Genomic DNA, 25,498 nt, shown 5'->3' with positions numbered 1-25,498 from the left:
TTAGACTTAGACAAATGTAGACTAGGAAATAGTACACTTAGTGTGCACTTATCTCTAACACAAGAGTCCTTGGAGTTATTACTAAATAGAGAAAGAGCAATTCTCAACTATTTTCTTAGTATAGTGGCCAGGTGCACGTGTTGCATGCCTGCCAGGTGGACCCTCCATCATGTCGAGATTCTAGAGGCTCCTAGATCGAGCTCAAGCTTTGCATGGATTCACATGCATCCTTTCAAGGGATAGATCTCAACACAAGCACCATGTGTGCACCTTGCATGTACCCGATGCTCACCCTAAGACGTAGACAAAGGTTGAATAGTCAAGCTCTTCGCATGATGGGAAACAAGATAATTCGCTTTCAATCAGAGGCACACAAGCCATCCAACCAGCACATGAATCAGCATAAAAATGATTCACATATCTCTTGTCGTCCACACCTGAGGGGCTCCAGTGACACCTGGATGCACTGTAGGCTTTTTGTTTATCCCATGATTTGGAGGTCAACCTTGGCAAGACCAAGGTCATGATCTTTAACACCTCTCGAGCAAACATGCACCGGAAGCAGTTCACTTTCGGTGGGTCACCAGTTGAGATCATACACTTACTTGGGGTCATCTTCTCCGGCCCGATCTTCACGATGAGACCAGTGATGCTGGCCAGACTGAGCAGGGGATATGCCTCACTGGCTTGGCTAGAGAGACAGTGCTTGCACTCCCACTTCCAGGAACCTCGGACCAAGGCTCTTCTCTTCGACTCCTTGGTCTGACCAGCCGGTATGTATGGCAACCCTTGTTAGGGACCTGACATGTCAGAGATAGAGTGGACATGGGTGGAGCGCCTGCAGATCCTTATGCTCTCACGGATGAGATCCGGGGGAAACCATCTGTACCACATCATATCATTCAGGCCGAGTTTGGTGCTTCTCCACTCTAGCTATGCAGCCTTTCAGACCATCACATATCTACACCGGGTTAGGTCATATGGGACTGCACATCAGGGAGATAGAGGTTGCCATGGTTGGCTCTCGATTCCTCCATGAGGTTGGCAGCAGAGGGAGACGAGCGATGCTGATATGCATGGACTCACAGATGGTTTGTGAGACTAGGTTTTCACATCGATAGGATACCTCCTTTTTAGTACAGTTTGGATGCCCCTTCGGTACTCCCACCCACCATCCCGATCGGGCCACACACCAACCAGGTCATTCGAGAGGATCTCCTGCAGCTACACACCTTTAAGACCTGGTTGGAGCCGAGGGAGCTTCCAGTGAAGCTGAGCTTCTACAGAGATCACTGTCTTCGTATTTCGGAGGAGGGATTCATCACACCACCGGGGTACACTGAGCTTCATATGCCTCACTCACTACGGATCTCCATCGGACAGTTTCGGGTATCATCACACCGCCTTCGCATAGAGAGCGGCATAGCAGAGGGGATCCCTAGGGAGCATCGCATATGCACATTGTGCGACTGTCAGGAGGTTGAGTCGGAGGAGCATTTTATTTTCAGGTGCCCATTGTACTACGAGATCTGAGGTCGCTACCACTGTCTCTTCAGAGATGGCTCCGGGCTCCTTTCCAGATTCCTCGCCAGAGATGCCTCGCGGCCTTCATTCACGAGGGGGTCTGACACAAAGAGTACTTACTCAGGTGACGGGGCTTGGCCACATCATCAGACACCTCTCAGAGCAAGATCACAGAGTTCTTCCCATCGAGTGATATTGATCGTCCAGTCTCTAGCCGCAGATGTGACAGAGACCCCGACCCGACGATCGTAGCACGACACACGAGGCATCGAGGGGACACACAGATCACTCTGGGGGACCTCTCATCATTGTTTATACCCGAGACACGTCCCACGGGAGTCACGGTGGCTCTGGTCTTACGTCGAGCCTCCTCCAGGAGATCGAGATGCACAGCACCCCTTGACGGACGCTAGCATCCCATCACCAGCTATGCACTAGCCAAGGCGACATGACATGCGGAGGATTCCGCTCCGCTCCGCTCCGGTCTTTTTTTCTTTTCATTGTCACACCCAGATGTATTTGATTATGTATGATCAGACTTAGGACTCAGCACGGGTGATGATGCTCGTTTAGTAGCTCCACCCTTATTGTGATTTGTATCAGGTTTTCTTTCAGTCTCATAGATCCATCGGTCTTCCGAAGACTAATATAAAATTTATTTTCTTTCTTTCTTTCTTTCTTCTATCCATTATGCTGATGCAAAAGGCACCCTATTACTTGATTTTGTTGCCAAATGTGTGACGAATTTACCACTTGACAGATTTGTCATACATAGAACAGAATTTGCAATTCAGCCAGCTACCTTTTAAAGATCAATACCTAAACGGAATACTAGGATGATCAGTTGTCATCTGCTCCACCGTACCTTGAAGATGAACATTCATTCTAGGCGTGGAATAGCTTGCGTCTTGAATCCCCAATTGTTCGTGAGACGAGCATCGAATGAGTGTTAGCAAGGTCTCTCCTGGAAGGTTGTGGTGAGTCAAGTGGGTGGAAACCGTTCGGAGAATGACAATGGTGATTGAGGATGTGACAAAAGCGTGCTGCCAACTGTCCAAAGCCATTCTTCCATGTGTAAAGTTTTTAGCAGTGATACGTGTACTGCCAACTGTTACATGCCATCCTGCCATGTGTCAAGTGATGCCACATGTCCTGCAATGTGTGAAGGAATGCTGGTGCCATGTGTTCAATGCTGAATGTACATGTTTCGTGTGCTGATTTGTGATATATATCATGGGCTGACTCGTGCCGCATGTCGTGTGCATAGTCTAAGGTATTCAACCCTCAAGAATGAGGCTTGCCTGAAACCATACTCATAACTGCCTGTGATGATCTCAACTTGATACTTGTTATTGGAGAAAGAGGGATCATGATGGCGAGAGAATGGTAGGAGATGCCTTTTGAACCCCTCTGAGAAGGTCTCTGTATAAGGCTCACCAAAGAAAAGTATTCTAGCCTAGCTGCTCCTTGAGGAGCCATCAATGAAGCAGAGGAAGGAGGCACCGGAGTGGTGTTAGAAGGGCTGAGGGAAACAGAACTACAAAGGGGAGTGGAGGCGATGCAAGAGGAATGTGGGCTGCAAGGAGGAACGATGGGAAGAATCCGAAAAGAGGAACAAGTAAGGAGCAGGGGCTGACAGAAATGGATCAGAAGAGTGCTCTAGAGCCCCAAGAGATAGAGAGAGATTGAGGTGGCTGAAAAGATGCTCAGCAGAGGTCAGGAAATTGGAGGGAGGGTGGCACAATGGTCTAGGCAAAGGAAGTAATCAAGTATACACCAATTTCTCAAGATGTCATGTTTCTTTTTGTAATTAAAGGAAGTGTGAATGAACCTAAAAGGATGATGTGAGAACCAAAGGTGAAGCATAGTTTTTTGTTTATTGTGTGACTAAGTTCTGGATGCCAGATTCTTGTACATAATAGAAAGGGAGCAGCTGTCTCCTAGACCTATACGAACTTCATCCTTGTACGAATAGGACATATACAAGGTTGCAAGAATATTCTGTCTTTGGTCATAAGAGAACTATTGTTTGATGTGGGGATGGAGAGTCAGAAATGGAAGCCTTCCTGTGTTTTCATAGAGAATACAAAATAAGGAGGTGGTAGTGTTGATGTACCCTCCCCTCCCCCCCCCCCCCCCTCTCTCTCTCTCTCTCTCTGTCTCTCTCTCTCAGCTACACACATTCCAGACTTGGTTGGGCCGGAGTGATCTTCCAGTGAAGATGAGCTTTTACAGAGATCACTTCCTACATATCACAGTGGAGGGTTTCATTGATCCACTAGGATACGCGTAGATTCACCTACCCCACTCGTTGAGGATCTCCCTTGGGCAGTTCCGGGTCTCTTCACATAGACTTTGTATCGAGAGCGGCTGAGCAGAGCGGTTATCTAGGGAGAGGCGCATATTCACACTGTGTGACATGCAGGAGGTTGAGACAGAGGAGCACTTTATCTTTAGGTGTCCTATTTACTATGAGATCCGAGGGCGTTTCTACTGCCTCTTCAGAGATAGTTATGGGATGTTGGCCCATGTCCTTTCCCTACCCAGACCAGCGATGCTTGGCTGGTTTCATTCATGAGATGCTCAAACATAGCGATAGGATACTCCGAGCACGGAGACATGAGCAGCCTTCTCCCTCGATTGATACCTCTCAGACCTCTATCATGGAGTTCTTTCAACAAGATCACATAGACTCCCTCAAGGCGAGACCCTGACACGACCGTGACCCAGAGCCTGTGACCCGACAGCTCAGACAGAGGGTTGACTCACAGATCACACTTGGGGACATCCCCTCCTTGTTTAGAGTCATAGCCCGACCGAGGGGGGCACAGTGGCCTTGGTTAGACGCAGAGCTACGACCAGGAGATGTACCAAGACTGCACCCTTGAGGGGGCGACGTCGTTCTATTGCTGACCTCATGCCTCCACTTCCAGAGCCTCATACATCTTGATATCTTGTGCCTGACGACGAGGACGACGACGATGATGATGATGATGATGATGATGGTGGTTATGGTGATGCCGACGATGATGCTGAGATGGATATATATATATATATATATATAGTCAGGATATGACTATGTTGTACTTAGGACTTAGTACTGCCATTTTGCATTTTTTTGCATTCTGCATTGGTATGGATGCTTGTTTAGTAGCTCCACTACCACAGCTCATTGTATCAGGTTTTTCAGTCTCATAGACCCATCGGTCTTCCGAAGACTTTAATAAACTTTCTTCTTTCTTTCTTTCTCTCTCAAGTATCAGTCTCTGTTTGGCCATTTGGAACCCTGTTGGTTCCTGAGAAAGAAAAACGCTCTCATATGCAATCAAGATGATCCACTTGAGGCGTATTAGTGAAGGATGTCCTTTTATCCAGAAATACAAATGATTTTTTCTTTTGGTATATGTGTGCAATGTATGCAGGGTTTTGGGTGATATTTGTCTGTATTTGGCCATTGGGAAAGTCTCTTTTTGGCCATTTGGAACCCTTTTGGTTCCTCAGACAGAAAAACGCTATCATATGCAATCAGGATGATCCATAAGAAGCATATAAGAGAAGCATGTCCTTTTTTCCAGAAATATAAAATAATCTTTTTTTTCATATATTTGTGCACTGTATGCAGGGTTTTGGGTGATATATGTTGACTTGGAAATAGCAGGCATGTATATGGATTATGGTTTTTTCACAAAGCAACAAATACGATACATCAATTGTGTATCAGGCTTGTGTTAGGTACTTCTTGCTTGTTTAACAGACGTAGGCATACATTTCACAATATGTGCTTATAAGTGTCATATTGTAGGCACAAGGAAAGAACTGAATGCAGTGGAAGATTGCATATCAACAAGGACAGCTGCACAGTACTGGTGTGGTCCTTTCCTAGTGCCAACCGAAGGAGAAGTGACAACACAATATGGTGTTCGCCGATATTACAATGGAAGATTTTCTGACAGGCATGGTGTAATTGTCGTATTGCCCCCTCTTTCTTGCCTGTGCTAGTTTAGCTTTGTGATTGACTTTAGTTATTTGATATCAGCAAGTAGCATTAATGAATTATTTGATTCACTCATATTATCCCCATGGCAAATAATCGGGACTCAAGTCTCAACAAAAGGTTTCTTTGTTAAGTTTTTACTTGGAGGGTGTATCTTCCACTTTTTCAATAGAATATAAGGTGGGATTTGTTGAGGGACTTAAGAGCGCTGTAAACAGTAGTCTGCTTAGTAGAGAACTGATTACGTTAATCACTTGGGTTACTGAGATCATTTTGATGCGCAGGTATTACCATCAAGGAATTGACTATGGTGCAGATAAAGGAACGCCTGTAAAAGCTCCTGCTTGTGGGAGAGTCATTCTTATTGGTTATGAGAAGGATGGATTTAGGCTGCATGGAAACTGTGTGGGCCTTGATCACGGGCAAGGAGTCACCAGTTTATTGATGCATCTCAGCTCTATATGTGTCCAGTAGGTGGTGTTCTTCTATCCCTTCTCTATCTGGAACATGTAACTGGCAGGATTTGACGTGGCAAGATTGGTTCAGTCTGAGTATTATGTCAGAATATGTGCAGTTGTAGGTTAAGCTACTGCTTCTTAGTACAGAAAAACCAAATTTTAGTGGCGACAAAGCTGGAATCGGGGGTGCATTAGTCTGGTGTGGATAAGGATTCATTGCTTCGTGGAACTAGAGAAGTGTCATTGTGTTGGATTAGGCAGAAGGGTGAAAGCCCGGGAGCTTAATGAAAGGGCGCAGTCCTTACCTATTGCATCTCAGACTGTTTGGAACTTCTTGCTAACTGATGAAAGCTTTGGAGGGCTTGTATTGCAAAGCTGAATGCCGAGATAGTACTGTAACAGCCTACATAAGACATCTCAAATGAAGCTTCAAGATCATTCTTGAAATCTGCAATTTTCTATTCACTTGTGCTTGTGACCAACATACCATCCGCATCTCTTTTCTTCTTATTTTTGTCTCATGTCTCTTACTCACCCTCCTCTTTCCTTATTTCTCTTTCTCTCTACTTTGTTCTTTGCTTGGTTTTCAAAAAATTTATTTGTAAGATTGCATATATTCTAGTCTTATGAAGATATATGTATTTGGATATATTCTACTCTTATGAAGATATATGTATTTTCCTTTTTCCCATTTCTCCTTGGACTTCTTTGGAAGATAGAAAAACGAATTATTTAATATTTCAAAACATTAATTCGTAAAACTTGGACTTGCAGGGAAGGAAAAATAATTGAAGCTGGGCATATAGTGGGCACTGTGGGGGACACAGGTTTGGCCACTGGGCCCCACCTGCATTGGTGAGGATTCTACCTCTCTTTAAGTTTAGCACAGTTACTTTTTTCTTATATTATTTATGGGAGGTGACTCCTACTACTGTCTCAACATTGAAGATTGTCAGCTGCTGAAAGATTCTTTGACCATTATTTTAAAAGAAGCAAGATGATCTTTATGTTTGCTCAAGGCTTTGTAAATTGTGGATAATTGAGATTTTAAAAAGAGGAGGTGGTGCTTATCAACATGCTTAAAATTGCAAGTAGTAGTCAAAGAAAATGCAATTTATCTTGTTCTACACCAAATAAAAGCACATTTTCATAAATGTTGCATTTAAGCATGTTTAATTTGTAATTTCCCAGTGAGTTGACTTTTGTAGGTATTTAGTGTGCAATCTGATGAGAAACATTTAAAGTACGTGAGTGGCATTTGGCGTACGAGTACTCAAAGACTTTTTCTATTGGCTGGTTATTCAGGGGCCTTCATGTTCATGGTAAGGCGGTGGACCCCTCTCCTTGGATGTGTTGACGGCTCTGGGTTTACAGGTCATGTGACTGTTCTGGCACTCTACAATAGTAAAAAGGATGCTTGTATCAGATCTTGACATGAGATGTTGGCTGATCTTTTGAGGTTCCTTTTGTTCGACAGAAATGTCTCATAGGCCAAGTTATTATCAAAGGGCACAAATTCTTAACCCATTGGGTCAGATACCTTTGCAACAAGATAATTAAATTTGTAAAAGGTCTCTTACATTTATCAGACATGGAATGCTTGGAGCTAAGTACAACAATGACCAGTTGTACATTTTCAAGCAAAAAGACATCATTCATTTAAAGAAACTTCACCTTGTGCTGAATAAATTTGCGATTGGCATTTCTTGGCACACCCACTTTAGTAGAGATCAGGACACGTTTGGAACTTCTATTCTTAAAGCGTTATTACAGTTTGTTTCACCTCATTAAAATATAATTGCTTTTTTGGCCTGTTCTAACAAGTGCCTTGTGTTCGAACTGGACTCCATATGAATATCTTGGATGCTTCAAACTTAATAAGTAGGAATATTTTGTATGCTGCAAACTGATAAGCGGGCTTGCGTACACACACACACAAAAATGCTTGAATGGGCTCCAGTTTCACTGAGAAGAATAAGCCAGCTGAGTGTACCTATTCTGGATGCATGAGTTTTGGATTGTGTCTTTTCCGGCTACTGGATTCACCTTTTTGGTATTCCGGGCTCATTGGGCCTGGGTTTCGGATATCAAGTTTCAGATGCACGTGTATTTATTTAAGTTTCGGGATATCCGGTTCCAAGCTCCCAGATTTACTTATTTCAATGTTCTGGGTTCACTGGTTTGAGGTTGCGGGATCAACTGTCTCGGGTTCCATATTTACTACAGCCGAATTTCATGTTCCAGGGTTAGCATGAACTGGTTCCAGGTTCCAGGATTGATTGTCACATGCACTTCATCTAGTTTTCGAGTTCTCGGATATACTTAGGGCATTAGCACATGGATGGGGCTGGCATGGTTTTAGGATGGGAATCTTTTTGTGATCATTACTCCCATTCTAAACAAGTGGTCTAGGGCCTTAGCACATGGATGGGGCTAGCATCGGTTTAGGATGGGAATATTTTTGTCATCATTATTCCCATCCTACACCAAGTGGTCTAGGATGGATTTAGAATGGGAGTAGCCATTTTTTCTCCCATCCTGGACCATGGCCTCTAGACCCTGGCAGCCAGAATGGGTTCCCCTTTCTTAGGGATTCAAAAACATGGAAGGATGACATGTGTCCTTGTCCCCATAAGGTCCCCACCTCTTAAACACATGAAATGATGCCATGTGTCTTTCCTCCTAAACCCATACCTAGTTCTTTTTTTGTTAGCACATGGTGGGATGGGAATAGGATAGAGATATGCATGGAACCACTTGGGACCACCTTTTTCCATTCCCATCTTATTTCTTCCCATGTGCTAAGCCCCCTAGGAAGGGTTTAGGGTGGGAATAGCCACTTTTTCTCCCATCCTAGACTGACCCTGGGAGCCAGAATGGGACTCCCTTTCTTAGGGTTGGAACGCTTGGAATGATGACATGTGTCCTTGTTCCCACTGTAAACACATATGATGCCATGCGTCCTCTCCCACCTAACCCATCCCTATTTCTTTTTGACTATTAGCACATGGTGGAAAGGGAATAGGATAGAAATACATTTGAACATGGTTGGGACCACTTTTTCCCATTCCCATCCTTTTTCCTCCCATGTGCTAAGACCCTTATTCTAGGGTTCCAGGTCCCTGGTCCCGACTTTTGGAATCAATTAATAATTGACTCGCTCTATTATTGAGTTTCGGTATCAATAGTCCCTTGTTTTGGATTCACTACATCGATTCCAAGTTCTAGGGTTAGCAACTTTGGGTTCATTGTAAGGTCTACTTGACTTGGGTTTTGGGTCGACCTGATCTGGATGTATTTGGTCTCGACTTCTTGGTTCCGCTTTCGGGTCATAAATACGTGTTTACATGTTATGAATACCGAGCTCCAGGTCCACTTATTCTAGGTACAAGTCTAGGTCTGGGTCTAGTTTGCAGCTTGGGTTCACTTAATCCTGGTTCTTGAGTTCGTTACATATTCCAGATGCACTTTGATGTGCATAGTTAGGTTAGTGTTAACATAAAGTTTTATAGTTTAGATTCATCAATTTAAAATATATCTAACGTATTTAGTATTAGGTTAATAAAAAAGAGGTGTGGCTTATCCAATATTGTATCATCGTGCAGTAAGTCCTCATGTGAAACTACTTGTACTTCACAAGCTTAAATTGGATCTTGAACATATCTCTAATATGTATTGAGAGCTTTTGTTTAGTTTTCTTGAAATTCTTATTCGGTGCTCGATTACCATGTTCTCTACATATGTTAACACTTGTTGTGGGATGTCTCATCTAATGGTAGCAATAACATTCTAAGATCCATCTTCTAGTATTTGTATTCACTTATGTGTCTAGTATTTGTATTCACTTATGTGTCCATGCCTTTTCTTTTGTAGTGGGTAAAGCCCTTCTTCATAACACTCTTATCACTATGACATTGACTAATCGAGATGCTCTTTTTTGTCAAGAGATACTTGGTTATAGTATTTATGGTAGCATGCTTCACTTGTATATTGATGCACTTCTCCATGCAAGGTATTTATTTCTTGCTAAAAAAGCATTCCTTTTGTAGAAGCTTTCCGTTGCCATGATTTCAGATGTATCTAGTAGGCTCTTCATTGGTCTCTGAATCTGTACAATCACCTCTTTTTTCTCAACTCAACTTTGGCCTTCTGTGTAAGAAATGCTTCATATGTTACATCTCTCCTCTCACATGTAATGAAGAGATCTATTATTTGGTCAAAGACTTTGTTAGGATGAAAAAAGAATACTTGTCTAATTTTGATACCTTAGAAATGATATTACAAGCATAAGCAAAGTGTTGTCCCCCATGAATAGGCTTGAATTTACATTGAAGTAAGAGCTTTCTCCTTTCCTCCTTGAAATATTTCTTGAGATTCATCCTTTTAAGATTTTCTTACTCGTCGATAACTTGTGGATTTTTTTTTTTTTGGGAGGAATTTGGTGAATTATAGTTCAGAATCTATAGGTTCGTTAAACATGATTGGATTGTGAAATCTTGTTTCTCATGATGCAGCACCACATTTGATACAAGTTTCTTTTCATCCACGAAAGCCTCAAATATTTGCTTTGCATAAGATATATTGAGAAACATGCTATTGATAAAGATGTTTGGTGTTTTCACATTAGTGCTATTTATAGGGTAGAACTTTTATTTCCAAAGATACCCTTTGTCATAATTTATGATTGTCTCATTAAGCCAAAGATTTGTATTTTTAATTAAGGTGATCTCATGTCAACCTGCTCTTTTACATCATCATCTTTCTTTTTTACTTCTTGTGCTTCCTTTCATCCTTTCCTTATTAAGAGACGAGGTCTCTTTTCTAGAAAGCATAGCTGGAATTGTCACTCTAGAAGCACTAGCCTTTTGCATTTCATATCGTGGTTTGCTTTTAAGGGGTCCTACCTTCTTTGCGATGGACCATTCTTCTTCTTCTCAAGGCTTGTCCTTCTTCATCTCCATACTGCATCATCATCTATTTTCTCTTCCAACATTTATGATGGCCTCTGATGGCCTTATTAATGCTAGTAAAGATCCCTTCTAAACTTAAGATATCCTCGTAGCTAATCCTATGTCCTCAGTATTCCAACCTTACCTTTGAAAGCATCTGCTTTGCCTTTGTAGTAAGAAATTGTTGAATTGCATCCAATGCAAGCCTTAGTCTTGGACAGTGTGTTGGATATGGAGGCAGCATCACAAACTATTTTAAGATCTTGTTTTGATACAAGTCTCAAACCTCTTCGATTTTGATTCTTTTGGATAAATATGCATTAAACACTTGTTTTTTTCCAAGATCATTCCCACTAAAATGCCACCATTCATCATGCTTTTCTTGGAGAGTGGATCATAATTTTTGTCAAAATTATTCTTTAACAATAAGAAGATGAGCCTCCTATGCCATTCTAATTAAAACCATGCTTTTCATGACCACATGATGTGCAATTGAGAAGTTCAAGGCATTTACTAAGTATGCTTTGCCATTGTGAGTTAAGGTGACATTTGTGACAAACACTAAAAGCTTGAGATTCATAATTTTGCTACACGCATAGTGGAAAATTTGTTCTACACATGTTCAAAAGCAACAAATACAAGCCTTAGCCTTCAAAGGTGTAATGGATTCGGAGGCAGCATCACAAAGTGTTTAACATCTTGGTTTGACACAATAAGTCTCAAACCTCTCGGATTTTGTGCAGCCAAAGCAGAAATTAATCATGTTCATAAATTTATGAGCCACTAAAACCATGATCAAAGGAATAATGAAAAACCATGAACAAAGACGGAGAGAAAGGAGAGTGATCAGGATGGGCTCCAATCTGGCTCCTCTAGATGGTGGCTTTTGCTTCCCATCTAGTATATTTATAATTATATATTCCAAAAAGAAAGGAGCCAATAATGGAACATCTAGAAGTATCCCTTGTCTACAATCAAAAGAATAATGAAAAACCATGAACAAAGGAAAGGAAGGAGGGAGAGAAAAAAGAGTGATCAGGATGGGCTCCAATCTAGAACATTAGAAGGGAGAAAGGAGGATGGGCTGCAATCTATCCTGTCTAGATGGTGGCTTTTGTTTTTCTAGTATATTTATAATTATATATTCCAAAAAGAAAATATCCAATAATGGGACATCCAGAAGTATCCCTTGTCTACAATTAAAGGGATTTTGAAGCATAGCTCCTCGAGCTCAAAATATCACAAGGCTTAATATGCCCTCATCCACATTGATGAAATGAATCAGCCCACGGCTTCCTATTCATTATTTTTACAATATTGGCCCATGGCCTTTATCAACCATTCCATAGTTCGATCACTTGAAATCATCTTCACGATCTCCATTCCTCATTATCCAACTCATCACGTGTACTCAAGCCACAAATGGTGTTAGTTACAATAATCAATTGATGAATCATCACACCAACTAAGCGTAACACAATTTTTCTTATTGATATACAAACATAAAAATAGTTGAAATAACACCACAATACCAACCATCTAGCTTGGCGAAATAGAAGTCCAATTAGGCGTACCCAATTGAACCATGCAAACTATTCACTAGGGATTCCTGCCACACTCCTATGGAATACTTTGCCATAGCCAACACAAATATAATATAAAATAATATCCCTAGCAATGATGTAAGAAATATAACTTTTATAACTGACTTTTTGAGTCAACAAGTAGATGTGAAGGCTCTTGTGTATCAACTAGAGATGTGGGATCCTATGGAATAATTTGCCATAGCCAACCTAACTGTAAAATAATATCCCTAGCAAGTGATGTAACAAATATGATTTTCGTAACATTCCTCTTTCTTGGATTGCAATTGATCTAAGTTGTGTATTTGACTTTTTGAGTCAACAAGTAGGGATGTGAAGACTGTTGTGGAGAAGGTAAAAAACTATTTTTGAGATATCTTAAACTTTCATTGTTTGATAGATATATCCAATTTAAAACTTATGAGAGATTGTTATTCCTCTTATCCTATACTAATAAAATGTATTATACTATATCAATATATTATTCATCATAATTTGGTACAGGTTCAAGCATTATATTTATTGATCTCCTCAATATCTATACTATCCGATACTAGTATGACATTGAAAAAAATGACAACTACGATGCTTAATTCCTTTTCTTGTATATGGGTAGAAATAATTGACATATATTCGTTTATGGTTAGCAAAAAATATATGTACATTGTTATCTAATCACACTTCATAGTTTTTAATCATTAACTTACTACTTTGAGAGCTAGTAATGATCCAATATCATGTATTTTCTTCAACTATGGATCCAAGTTCCCTTTCAAAGTACTAGTTATCCGTTCCATAGCAAAAATGAAACTCTAAAGTATAACGAGTAAGCATTGAATGAATTAATAATTTTTGTCAACATTATTCTTTAATAATAAGAGGATGAGCATGCTACACCTTTATAACAAAAGCCATGCTTTCATGCCCATGTGATGTGCAACCTAGAAATGTGAAAACACAATAAAGATTTTGGCCAAATTTTGGTAAAATGACCATTTAAAATATTCTAAAATTTTCTTAAACTATTAAAAAAGCTTATTAAAACAAATAGATTATCTTTAAACATAATATTAAATGTATAAGTGTTTATTATTTTCTAAATGAAAGAACTCAAATTTAAAAGTATAAATATGTATTTCACAAGTTATACTTAAAAATATTTAAATCCTTGATTTAATAATAAAATAATATATAATAATATAAACACAGAATTTAAAAACTCAATATATGTTCAAAAAAGTTCAAACAAATATAAATATGTATTTTTTAAAGTCGTTATAATATATATAATATAAATCATAATTTAATCAATTAATAAACACTTGATTGATTTTGTCATTTAGTATTATAAAAAAATAACATAATCTCAGTTTTAAATTAACTTAAAATAAGCATTTGATAGATTGACTTAAATTTCAAAACATTAGATATATACCTTTAAAGTTTATTATAAGAAATACCTCTTTTTACACATAAAATAACACACACACACACACACAAGTATTAAAAATAATATAAAGATTAATTTGATAAATTATATTAATAAAAATATATTATAATAACATAATAGATTAAAATTTAAAGTAGAATAACTCATAACAATATAACAGATATCCTTTATTAATATTGAAATAAATCATAACTAATATTAATTATATATATATATATATATATATAATTCAAAATAATATAACATATAGACTTTATTATAGTAAAAAAAATAAAAATAAATGTTTTATAACCTAAAAAGCCCCACTTTGGCCTCAAATGTTCACCTTTAAATGGGACCCTACCCAGGTCTGTGTAAAAGAATCCTACACAAGTGGGAGTCTTACGTCCTATTAACAAGTTAAGAAAGATGAAATCCCCAAGTTCCTATTAGCTAAACCTACTTGTATAGGGACCGTACACAAGAAAAAGACTTAGCTCCTTCTAATGGGTAAAACGGGTAAAGAAAAATCAAATCCCCAACTTCCTATTAGTTCCCCATATGTATAAATATTGTCCATTCATTTAAAATTTGATGACAAATTTAAAAACTAGAATTAAAAAAACTATTAAATGTACACTTCAAAAAAGGAAGTGCGAATTTTGAACATATACAAATCCTACTTATTTGAATTCAAAACATATTGTGTCATCTTCTTTTTTGAGCAAAGTATCATCTTTGTGGAGGGGGGAGAAGAAAAGATAAGCCATTCCCTCCCTCGACCTTTTAATCTATTTTTAAATCATTTTTAACTCGTACTTAGTCTTTTCCTCACAATCATATTCTTGGAGGTTTCACCTCATGGAATTTTAGTGTACCTCGTGCATTTAAAAGGAGAGATATTTTAATCCATCTTTTGGAAAAATTTCAACAGGATTACAATTACATGAGGGATTTTTAAATTTAACTTTAGAAAAAAATCCGTTACCTCATAAGTAAAGAGGGGTGGTTTTATTGGGGGGGAAATTTTAGTTGAGGGGTTTTGAAAATACTCGAATCCACGTGATACATATGGCAGCCCCCCAAAACTCATGTTTTCCTTTCTCAATTACTCTTTGTTTCAGTCAAATATTCAAACCTTGTGTCTCTTTCAAGTTGTTCATTTTCCTTTTCCTTTTTCTCATACCATCCTTCCTCCTAATATTCATTACCTCCATCCTCTCTTTCACTCCATCCTTCCTCAATTAAACCCTTTCACTCTCACTTTACTTGTCCTCCCTTTTCCATCTTCTCTCCTTCTCTATTAATCATCCTCCATTTGAATTGCCTTGGAAGGGATTGCAAATAGCAAAAAGGCTTTTTAAATAAGAGTCCACCTAGACTCAAGCTCCATGCTCCCTCTACTTTTCATGGTTTCTTGTCTCTCATTTGTTCGAGAGACATGGAGCTCTCTCTAGCCTACCCATGCTTAAGCCTAGTGATTGCCATTTGGGACTCTTATGGGTGCCAAACATGCATAGTCCAATGCACATATTATCTATCTAGGGTATTTTAGAGCTTGTGTGTATGTACATGTGCCCACAACATGTCCTAAGTATCTTAATCCTTATAAAAGTTTAAATTACATAAAACATGCATATTCCAATCCACGCCCTTTCTATCTAGGATATTTTAGAGTTTGTGTGTGTTTAGATTCAATAATTCCATCAATAGGTGCCCACGATGTCGAAAAATAGGTATTACCATTTGTGCGGAGGGTTGAGACACGATTAAGGTAAATGAAAGGGAAAAAAATTAAGGTGGTGCGAAACAGAAGGGAATTCTTGAAGCCTCCAGATGGCTCTCTCACCGCCTCTGGCTCCTTAGCCTCATCTATATCACTTCCTCTCTCGTAGCCTCTCTCTCTCTCTCTCTCTCTCTCTCTCTCTAGCCTCTCATACATTTCATATCTGGCACCTTTCATTTTCATCCCTAAGCTTAATCAAGCATCACAAAAAAAAAGAAAAGTATAATTCCTTCGTCCTCCCTGGCGCCTATCATTCAGCATGCAACAACTCCTCGAAACCATGACGAAATTTTGTTTGCAAGATTATGAATGCGATGGAAGTGATTCAGTGAGAAAATTGTAAATAGATTAGATGCAGTGAATTTTAGAAGTTGGAGGAGTGAATAGGGCCCCCCCAGTTGAATAGCTCAACAACATTTACTAGAAATAATTCAGATATGGAGAACAAATACTCAAAGAAATCAAACTAAGTATATTTTCAAATATATTATTACCACCAAACCTTGATAGGGTTTAAAAAAATGAGTAAATAAGTATTGAATCCATTAGGTAGTCCAAGCTCCAAGGTCAAGGTCCACTTACCTGCTGCCATCCAAATAAACCATATGTTAGAACAATATAGCTTAATTTGGGTAGACAGGTAATGCCTATTTTCCCTAGCTTGTTATCACTTCACCTAGGAGCAAGAACATCCCTCTAGATTCTAGCTATAAAAGTATAATGATTTCACAAAGGAAAGCACTAATAAATAATGCATTAACTCAAATTTAAAGGAAATGTACCAATAGACTAAAGTTGTATCTAGAGAAGGAGTAAATTAATGAAAGAAGAAATTTATTAAAATTTTTTTTATATAAGAGTTTATGGCTCACCCCCAACCTAGAGGGTACGACCACATGGTCAGGGAGTAAGCCCACCATGTAAAACTTACTCCCCACCTAATAGAATGCTAGGTGACTTATGTACAAGAGAAATGGATACGTATGATAAGTGTGAAAAGTTTTTTTATAAATAGTTGCATACTCCAAATTCACAAGAGGTTGGATCCAGTGTTTTTGCACAAGAAACCAATAGTTACAAATCAAAGAAAAGAGTAGCCATTATTAAAGTGAAAACTGATTATATGGTACTAGCCCAACCAGGGGCTAGTTGGGAAATGAATGTGTGTGTTTAGATTCAATAATCCGATCAATAAATGAACTATACAATTGATTCAGTCATAGAATAACTTAACAACATTTACTAGAAATAATTCAGATATAGAGAACAAATACTTAAATTCAGTTTAATTTCAAATATATTATTACAACCAAACCCCAGTAGGGTTACAAAAAATGAGTAAATAAGTGTTGAATCTATCAAGTAGTCCATGCTCCAAGATCAGTGTCCACTTATTTGCCACCATCCAAATAAACCATATGTTAGAATAGTATAGTTGGGTAGACAGGTAATGCCGATTTCCCTTGGCTTGTTCTCTCTTTACCTAGGAATGAAAACATCCCTCCAGATTTTAGCGTATAAAAGTATAATGATTTCACAAAGGAAAGCACTAATAAATAATGCATTAACTTAGTTTTAAAGGAAATGTACCAATAGGCTAAAGTTGTATTTAAAAGAAGAATTTGTGTGTGTGTGTGTGAAGGTGGTCATGTTGGGAAATGTAACTATACCATGAGAGTAATTTTATTCTTAAGTTTACAATTTTCTTTTATAGTAGGGATAATTTTATGCGTTGTTTTAAAATTGACAGGTAGAGACCATTTATTTCTAAAATTCCATAAGTTGGTTTATAAAAGGTGTTTCATCTAGGATAAGGTCTAAGAGTAATCATACTTTATTCCTGAGTTTTAATGTGCTAACTAATGTTGGATCACTTCACACATGAATGCCCCATATTAACACTTTGACAATTCATGCTTGACCATTTGATATAGTATCCATGGAGGGCTGTTCACAAATAAGCAATTCATATGTGATAAGAACATGATTCTCAAAATTTTTTGAATAATAGAATGGAATTTTGAAAGCATGAAGAGATTGCAAAATCCTTCACATTTGGTAGGATCCAAAGGGATTCACATGTCATTTTGGTATGCATCACTTGCATGTAAGGAAAGGGTTTTTAAATGAAAAGTGATACTTGTATACTATCTGGTGCTATATGGGTTGTACGAATTTTTGATTTAGAATACATGGGATAGGGGGCGGGGGGGGGAGGGTAGGGTTCCATTTTAAAAATAATATGGATCAAGAAGAATTTAGAAGTTTTTTAAAAACAAGCGCATCTCATTTGTGTGTGTGTGCACGTGCGCACGTTTTGAAATTGTGTCTCGACTGTGTGTGTGTGCACATGCGCACATACGCACGCGTGCATATTGACGTGCACATAGTGTGTGTGTGTGTGCGAGAGAGAGAGAGAGAGAGAGAGAGAGAGAGAGAGAGAGAGAGAGAGAGAGAGAGAGAGAGAGAGAGAGAGAGAGAGAGAGAGAGAGAGAGAGAGAGAGAATAAAAGTTTATTAAAGTATGCTAAAAACCGATGGGTCTATGAGACTAAAGAAAAACCTAATACAGTGAGCAAATGGGTGGAGCTACTAAGCGAGCATCCTAACCCATGCTAGAAATGACATAGTCAGTGATATCATAGCACATGTCCACCATAAACCTAAGTAGCCATCCTAGCATCATCATCCTCATGTGGAGACATAGTATGATCCAATACAAAACTCTCTCTCTCTCTCTCTCTCGGATGGGCTATTGGGATTAGTATGCATGCATAGGTTTTGCATTTTTTTTTCTAATTTTCCAAAAATCTTGAAGGCTCTAGCTTACGATTAGAATGGAGGTGTGCGATGGTAGTGGCTTGACCAATTGTTTGAGTTTTGGAATAGTCACATGCTTGGAGCTTAATCTTTAGGGCATTTTCATAGTTATGGCATGATAGATGTGATAGGTATTTTAGCATCATCACATTGGGTATGCCGAGTGGTACACTTTCCCTTTTTATAACATCTTGATCCGAGATTATATGTGAGAGATGCAATGAGATTTTTGTGGCATTATGGCACATTGCAACATTTCGTGTGGTTGATAGGACTATTTCTGATTGATTTCATTTGTGGAGATCAATTGTCTTATAATTATAGTTGCCATTGTGGGGGTGTATTATTGTGTAGAAGGGCCACACCATAATGGAAGCCCCAAACCAATGTGAAGAGAAACTTACCAAATGAGCTCTCTAGTGGTGAAAATACTAGCCAAGCTATATATCATCGGTGGTGTAAGCTTCAATACCATTGGTATATTAAGTTAAAACCATTAATATATAGGCTTATATCGACGTTATAGTTATATCATTGGTATATGAGCTTTTACTGAGTGTATATTGAAATTGATCACTAGGTCATCACCAAACATGCTGTGATTTCCCATTGCTAATGTTATCCCATAATCACACTAATTAATAACACAAATTTTGCATAATTACATGATTTGGTAACCCCTGATCTTAATCCCTAATCCACCCTAACTTTTTAAAATGATTTATTAGTGTTGATAAAGCCATTAAAAATGTCTCAATTTTTCTTTTTATAGCATTGATATATCTATCAATACAAGTGTCAACATCTTGATGTATTGACTATTATCATAATACTTTTATCGATGCTTCCTCATTGATGTTAGTGTTGATACTTCTATCGATACTTTTACTCTTTTACCAAAAACAATACTATGTAGTTTCTGTCAAAATAATCATTGCAAATGATGCAAGTGGCTATTTTGTCCCAAAAAATAATTCCACACATTGGATCATCTTTCCCATCTCTATTCTACTATTGCATCGACGATGAGCCTGTTGTCTACCATCCATGAATCACCACATTGGTTGTGCATACTATTTGGGCATACCATTTGGGCATTGTGCTAATGGAAATGGTGATGTGCCTTTACCTCCTTGAAATGAGCCTTAACTATTCCAGCTTGTGGCTTAAGATTCCATATCTTCTACATTGTTGAGGAAGTATATTATGTGCAAGTAGTAGAATTATGGAGAAAGATTGCACATTCTGCAAATGGTACTTTGAGATCTCCACGAGAAAAATATGAATACTCGACATTTGTATGTCACACAATGATCAAACCTTAGAGAAGGCCTAGAAAAGCACTAAGGATTTGGAATCCCATAGCTTGAATTTCAAATCTCTAATTCACGAGCTTTCTCAAGTTGTTTATAGAGGTAGATGCGCTCTATAAGAATAAAATATGAAGAAGAAGTGATCGGAAACCAAGGAAGCTTAAGAGCTGTGTGTTGAGAGTTCACGCTCAACATCATGTGATCATGTGTGCATAGCACCATCATGTGATCATATGTGCATAGCACTAACCTTATAGAGTGCTATAAAGGAAAGGGTTAGATCCCCTAACCCTAACCCTAAAAGGGTTTGTATATATTCTATTTTTTCAGCTAATTCTAGTGTACAGTTAGTCATTTGTGGTGTGCTCTCTAGCTGTGCCCTCTCTCCTCATCTCCACTCTTCTCCTCTCCCCTCTTCATATTTTGTCATGGTATCAGAGCTCCCTTGTCTTCCGCTGAGACATCGCGATTCTTGAGAGTGCGAGAGAGATTGTGAGATTGAGAGTTCTCTTGAGTGATTGTGAGATCCTTCCCTTCACTTCCGTTGAGAGAAAATTCCGACCATTCCTCAAGGATTTCCATTCATTGAAAGAGAGAAATTTCCTTCTCATTGAGAAGAATTTCCGTCTATGGAGAGAGAGATTCCATGAGAGATTTCCGTTAATCTCCTTCCATTTGATTCATTGTTTCATTGAGAGATTCTTATTGTGAGAGAGAGAGATTTCTTCTTTCTGAGTGAGAGAGGATTTCCGTCAAGAGTTCCTTGAGAAATTTCTTGTTTCAAATATTTCCATTGAGAGGCAAGCGACCTTGCTCATGCTATAGGAATTCTCTGTGACAGTCTTCACTTTCATGTTTTTCCTTCACTACCTCGGCAACTGTAGTGAGGAGCTCGAACTTCTCGATTTGTTGTGTTAAGGCCTTATTGCACTACTCCAGCCGTTGCTAAGCTCTAGCAACTGCCATTAATAGCTCTCTGCTGCTCTCCAAATGACAGCCACACACACACAGCCAAACGAAGCAGCTGTCCCGAGCTCTAAGCAATTTCGAGCTCCAAGCAATGACAACCCGTCCATCAACGGCTTCTAGATCTCCTGGTCCGTAGACCTCCAGCGGCACTTGACAACCGGTAGCATCGAGCTTCTTGCCTCCGCCATCAACAGCGACCTGCCTAACCATACGAGACTCTACTAGCAGCCTCTACAGCGCTACAGCGCACAGCCTCTCCAAGAAAGCTACTTCGCCTCCAACAGCGACCAAGCACACGGGCCACCTCCATTGATAGCTCATCCATACGGGGCGCCTTCACTTCAACATCCACGAGGAACCTCTTTCATCGGCTCCTTCAGCGCAACGCTAGCGAGCTCCTAAGCCTTTGCACAACAAGCTCGTCCAAGGCTCTAAGGCTCTAATGCCTAGCGCCTTCATATGACATAGCAGCCAAGCTTGCACGCTGTGAGCTGGCAGAAGCTATAGCTCTCTACACCGCTCCATCGACGTCTATCTCCTCATAGCCAACCATCTCTGTGCCAACTCTAGTTGCCATCAACGAAAGCTTCATCGCACCTTCAATCAACAACCAAGAGCACATCAACGACAAGTCGCGTGGCTCCCCGAAATGCCCAACGACTCCCACGGAGCGCGTCAACCGCCTCACCATCTCTGCACATCGACGGAATAGACCAAGACGACGGAATCTTCAAAAGAGTCCGTCGGAATCTCAAAAGATTCCGATCGCCCTCCTAGCACCACGTGGCAGCGAGGGAGGATATCTTATCCTCAACCTCACCACATTGAGGTGTGGTCAGCCAAGTGACACGTGGCCCATCTGCCACGTCATCATCTTATCCTATCTACCACATCATCCAGTTGACACGTGGCAGTCGACTACCACATTAGCAACCCACGTAGACAGACATGTCACTTGTGCCATGTCATCAGTGACACATCATCAGCCACATCACTTGCCATGTCATCAGTGACATGTCATCAGCCATGTCACTTACCACATCATCAGTGACATGTCATTAGCCACATCACCTACCACGTCATCAATGACACATCATCATCTACATCACCAGACCACGTCATCACTGCCACGTCACCTCTGCCACATCAACAGTGCCACCTCAGCACTAACCCCTGTAGGCACAGTCCCTTGCTAAGCACACTGTGCACACATTGCATGTGCACACTCCTGCCACCTCAGCACAGAGCTTCACTGGCACACCTCTTGCTAGGCACAGTGCCACATCATCACTGCATGTGACTCACAGTGACACATCATCATTGAGCACATTTGCACTCCTTTTGCCCCTCCACCTAGATCAAGTCATATCTCTTGATCTAGGAAGAATTTGAGGGTGCTCCAAAAAGGAAAGTCGCTCGTTTTTTCATGCTCTAGGTGCTCGTCACATCATGCGCACATTTTGGCGCAAGTTACACTCATATTTGAGCCTTGCCGACAAAACCACTTCCTTCATGCACATTTGCCTCTACATCGATGCATCTGACCCAGCACTTAAAAAGAACAAAAGAAAAGGAATTATTTGCTACTCTTTCATCGATCGACGGTTGGTTTAGATCTAGATCAGAGTAGACTAGATCGCCATAGAGGGGACGCTTTGAATTTCCCCCAGTTGCCAATCTAAGCCATGCCCGAAATTCCCGACTAGTACCTACTCGGAGTCAGTCCATACACTCACATCCGATTTCACATCATTACATTACCTGAAACCTTACGTTCATCAGTTCAGTGAGCAAACTTCAGAGTTCAGAGGCATTGCAGATTGATTCAGTGGGCAGATATCATTTGATTTCACACACACATGCCACCATTGTAAAGCCTATTCGGCTATCTCATGGCATTGTGCACATCATTTTTAGCCTTGTAAAGCCTCTTGGCTATTCCCAGCATCATTGCCACAAGCCTTGTAACATAGATCGGATTTTATATACTGCAGTTCTATCTTCACCGACGGTACACAGATTTCACTTGGCATCTTCAGTGTATTTGCAGTTGATTCATATAGAGTTTTTTCAGGACACTTTTTGAGTACATTGTTTGCACCATGTCGACTAGCAACCTCAATCTGGAGGCATCTGCTAAGTTAGACAACTCCAATTACGGTACATGGAAATACCGAATGGAGACCATTCTTGTGCTTCAGGACAAATGGGAGTGTGCCGATGGATCTATACCTAGACCATTGGCTGATCCAGCCACCAGTAGCTCTACTCCATCTGTTGTCACAGCACCAGCAACAGGATCTACATTGGGATCTACATCTACACAAACAATTTCTGCACCAGTAGCAGATCCTGCCATTGCCCGAGCTCAAGCAAAATGGGATAAGAAAGACAAGTATGCCTATCACCTGATCAAGCAGAATGTGCAAGATGTCATGCTAGGACATCTCAACACAGTCAAGACATCAAAAGAAGCATGGGATATGTTCGCAGCTCTCTACGAGTCCAATAATATATCCAGGATTCTCACCTTGAGAAACCAGATCAACCAGAGTTTCCGCAATAGCAATGAAACCAGTCATGCTTATGTACTCCGCATCAAAGACTACAACAATCAACTTGTAGCAGCAGGAGAGACTATGAATCCCGCAGAAATGGTTCAAGTAATCCTAAATGGACTAGGAGAAGGATATGAGAATCTAGTCCAGAGTATTGCCATCCAACGGCAAATTCCAACACTGGAAGAACTTCAGTCAGTTCTACTTGGTGAAGAACTCAGGACTCAGGCCATTGAAGCACGTAAAGGTCATTCTAATGATCAGGCATTCATAGCTTCAGACAGAAGCAGAGGCAAAGGCAGAAACAGAGGCAAAGGCAGAAATAGAGGTAGATCATATCAGAAAAGTGGTCATCATCAACAAAATCAAAGTCAAAATCAACATCAAAATCAGCAAAGAGGATTTATTCCAACCGAGGAAGATTTCAAGGATGAGGGAATGCATCCACCAATGTGTCAAACATTCAATGCAACTACTGTCACAAGTTTGGACACTATGAAAGAGATTGCCACAAGAAGCAGTACGATCAAGGCGGTCAATCCAGTAGTAATCGAGGGAATTCCCGAGGAAGAGGAAATCATCGTGGTGGACATTCTAGTCACAGTCATTTTGCAAATGAACATGGAAATATGTTTCTTGCAAGTGAGGAATTGCATCAAATTGATACAATGCACCTAGACACTGATTTCAATCCCAAAGAGGATTTCAGCTATCAAGTCGACTAAGTGGAACAGGATCCTTGGTACATCGACAGCGGTGCATCATCTCATATGACAAATCACTAGGAATGGTTCAAGAAATGAAGCCATTAGAAGGACAAAAGAATGTCATCTACACAGCAGACAATACACCGAATCCGGTTCAAGGGACAGGTGTTATCCCTATGAACAATTTCACTGGTATAAAAGGATTAGCCAAAGATGTGCTCTATGTTCCGAAGCTCAGCAAGAACCTTTTGTCAGTAGGTCAAATGACAGAACACAACTACAAAGTCATCTTTGACGGTGATGAATGCACTATCAGAGACAAATCCAAAAGAGGTCAGCTAGTAGCAAAAGGTGTCAAGGAAGGACGCTTATACAGGATGCTAGCTACAGTACCAGATAAGCATGCCATGTCAGCTCAAATGCAACAGATGCCACTATCTGCAAAATGGCACAAGAGATATGGTCATGTCAACTTCAAGTACTTGTTAGATCTCAGGAATCAAAATATGGCAATTGGGATTCCGAAGCTATAGTTTCTTGGAAAAGTTTGTGAAGCATGCTGCTTCAGCAAACAAAAGCGAACCAACTTTGTCAAAAGTACCTCTCGTGCACGAGGTATTCTTGATTTGATTCATATAGATGTATGGGGTTATGCCCAGACCCGCAGCATCAATGGTTCACTTTACTACTTGACCTTCATCGACGACTACAGCAGATATTGTTGGGTCTACTTTCTGAAAGAGAAATCTAAAGTGTTTTCTAGATTTCAAGAATTCAAAGCCATGGTAGAAAACCAGACAGGTAGAAAGATCAAGGTCATGAGATCAGACAGAGGAGGTGAATACATGTCTTCAACATTCATGAACTTTTGCCAAAATCAAGGCATTCGAAGACAGTTCACATGTGCAGATACTCCTCAGCAGAATGCAAGAGTTGAAAGGAAGAATGCGACTTTAGTAGACAGTGCTAGAGCAATGCTTAGTGAAAAGCATCTTCCGAATCAGTATTGGGTAGAAGCAATAGCTACAGCTAACTACTTGCTTAATCGGCTTCCTACCGAACCGATACAAGGTATGACTCCTTATGAAGCATTCATGGACACAAGCCACGCATTGGGCATCTCCGCATATTTGGTTGCATAGCATATGCCCACATACATGATGATCATCGTAGGAAATTGGATGCCAAGTCACGCAAATGCATCATGGTTGGCTACAGTGAAGAAAGCAAAGCATACAAATTGTATGATCCCATCAACTGCAAAGACATTATCTCCAGAGATGTAATCTTTGATGAGGAATCAGAATGGAAAACCTCACCTACACCGGAGATAGAAGCATCGACTTCACAGTCATCTACAGAATAGGTTGATGAAGAAGAGCAAGAATTGCCAGCAACACCCCAAGCAG

At 39.9% G+C, this 25,498-nt stretch overlaps 1 protein-coding gene across 4 annotated transcripts in view; it reads left to right on the top strand.

Moving 5' to 3' along the window:
- Window positions 1-7,621, top strand: part of LOC147881547 (uncharacterized) — a 44,779-nt gene extending 37,158 nt beyond the window's left edge. For 3 of the 4 annotated variants that reach the window (XM_087370102.1, XM_087370100.1, XM_087370099.1), the window contains 4 exons: window positions 5,327-5,477; window positions 5,803-5,988; window positions 6,751-6,831; window positions 7,282-7,621. In XM_087370102.1, coding sequence (XP_087226228.1) covers window positions 5,327-5,477; window positions 5,803-5,988; window positions 6,751-6,831; window positions 7,282-7,333 — 470 coding nt within the window. In that variant the 3' untranslated portion in view covers window positions 7,334-7,621. Of the gene's footprint in view, window positions 1-5,326; window positions 5,478-5,802; window positions 5,993-6,750; window positions 6,832-7,281 lie in introns of those variants that run through there. The other variant, XM_087370101.1, reaches the window with a different exon arrangement.
- The last annotated feature ends 17,877 nt before the right edge of the window (window positions 7,622-25,498 follow it).

Source organism: Dipteris shenzhenensis, chromosome 31 (assembly GCF_047967505.1).
Source record: "Dipteris shenzhenensis isolate YYH24624 ecotype China chromosome 31, Dip_SZ_1.0, whole genome shotgun sequence".
NCBI lineage: Eukaryota > Viridiplantae > Streptophyta > Polypodiopsida > Gleicheniales > Dipteridaceae > Dipteris > Dipteris shenzhenensis.
The sequence above is the reverse complement of the archived record's forward strand: the minus strand, read 5'-3'. Positions and strand labels throughout refer to the sequence as shown.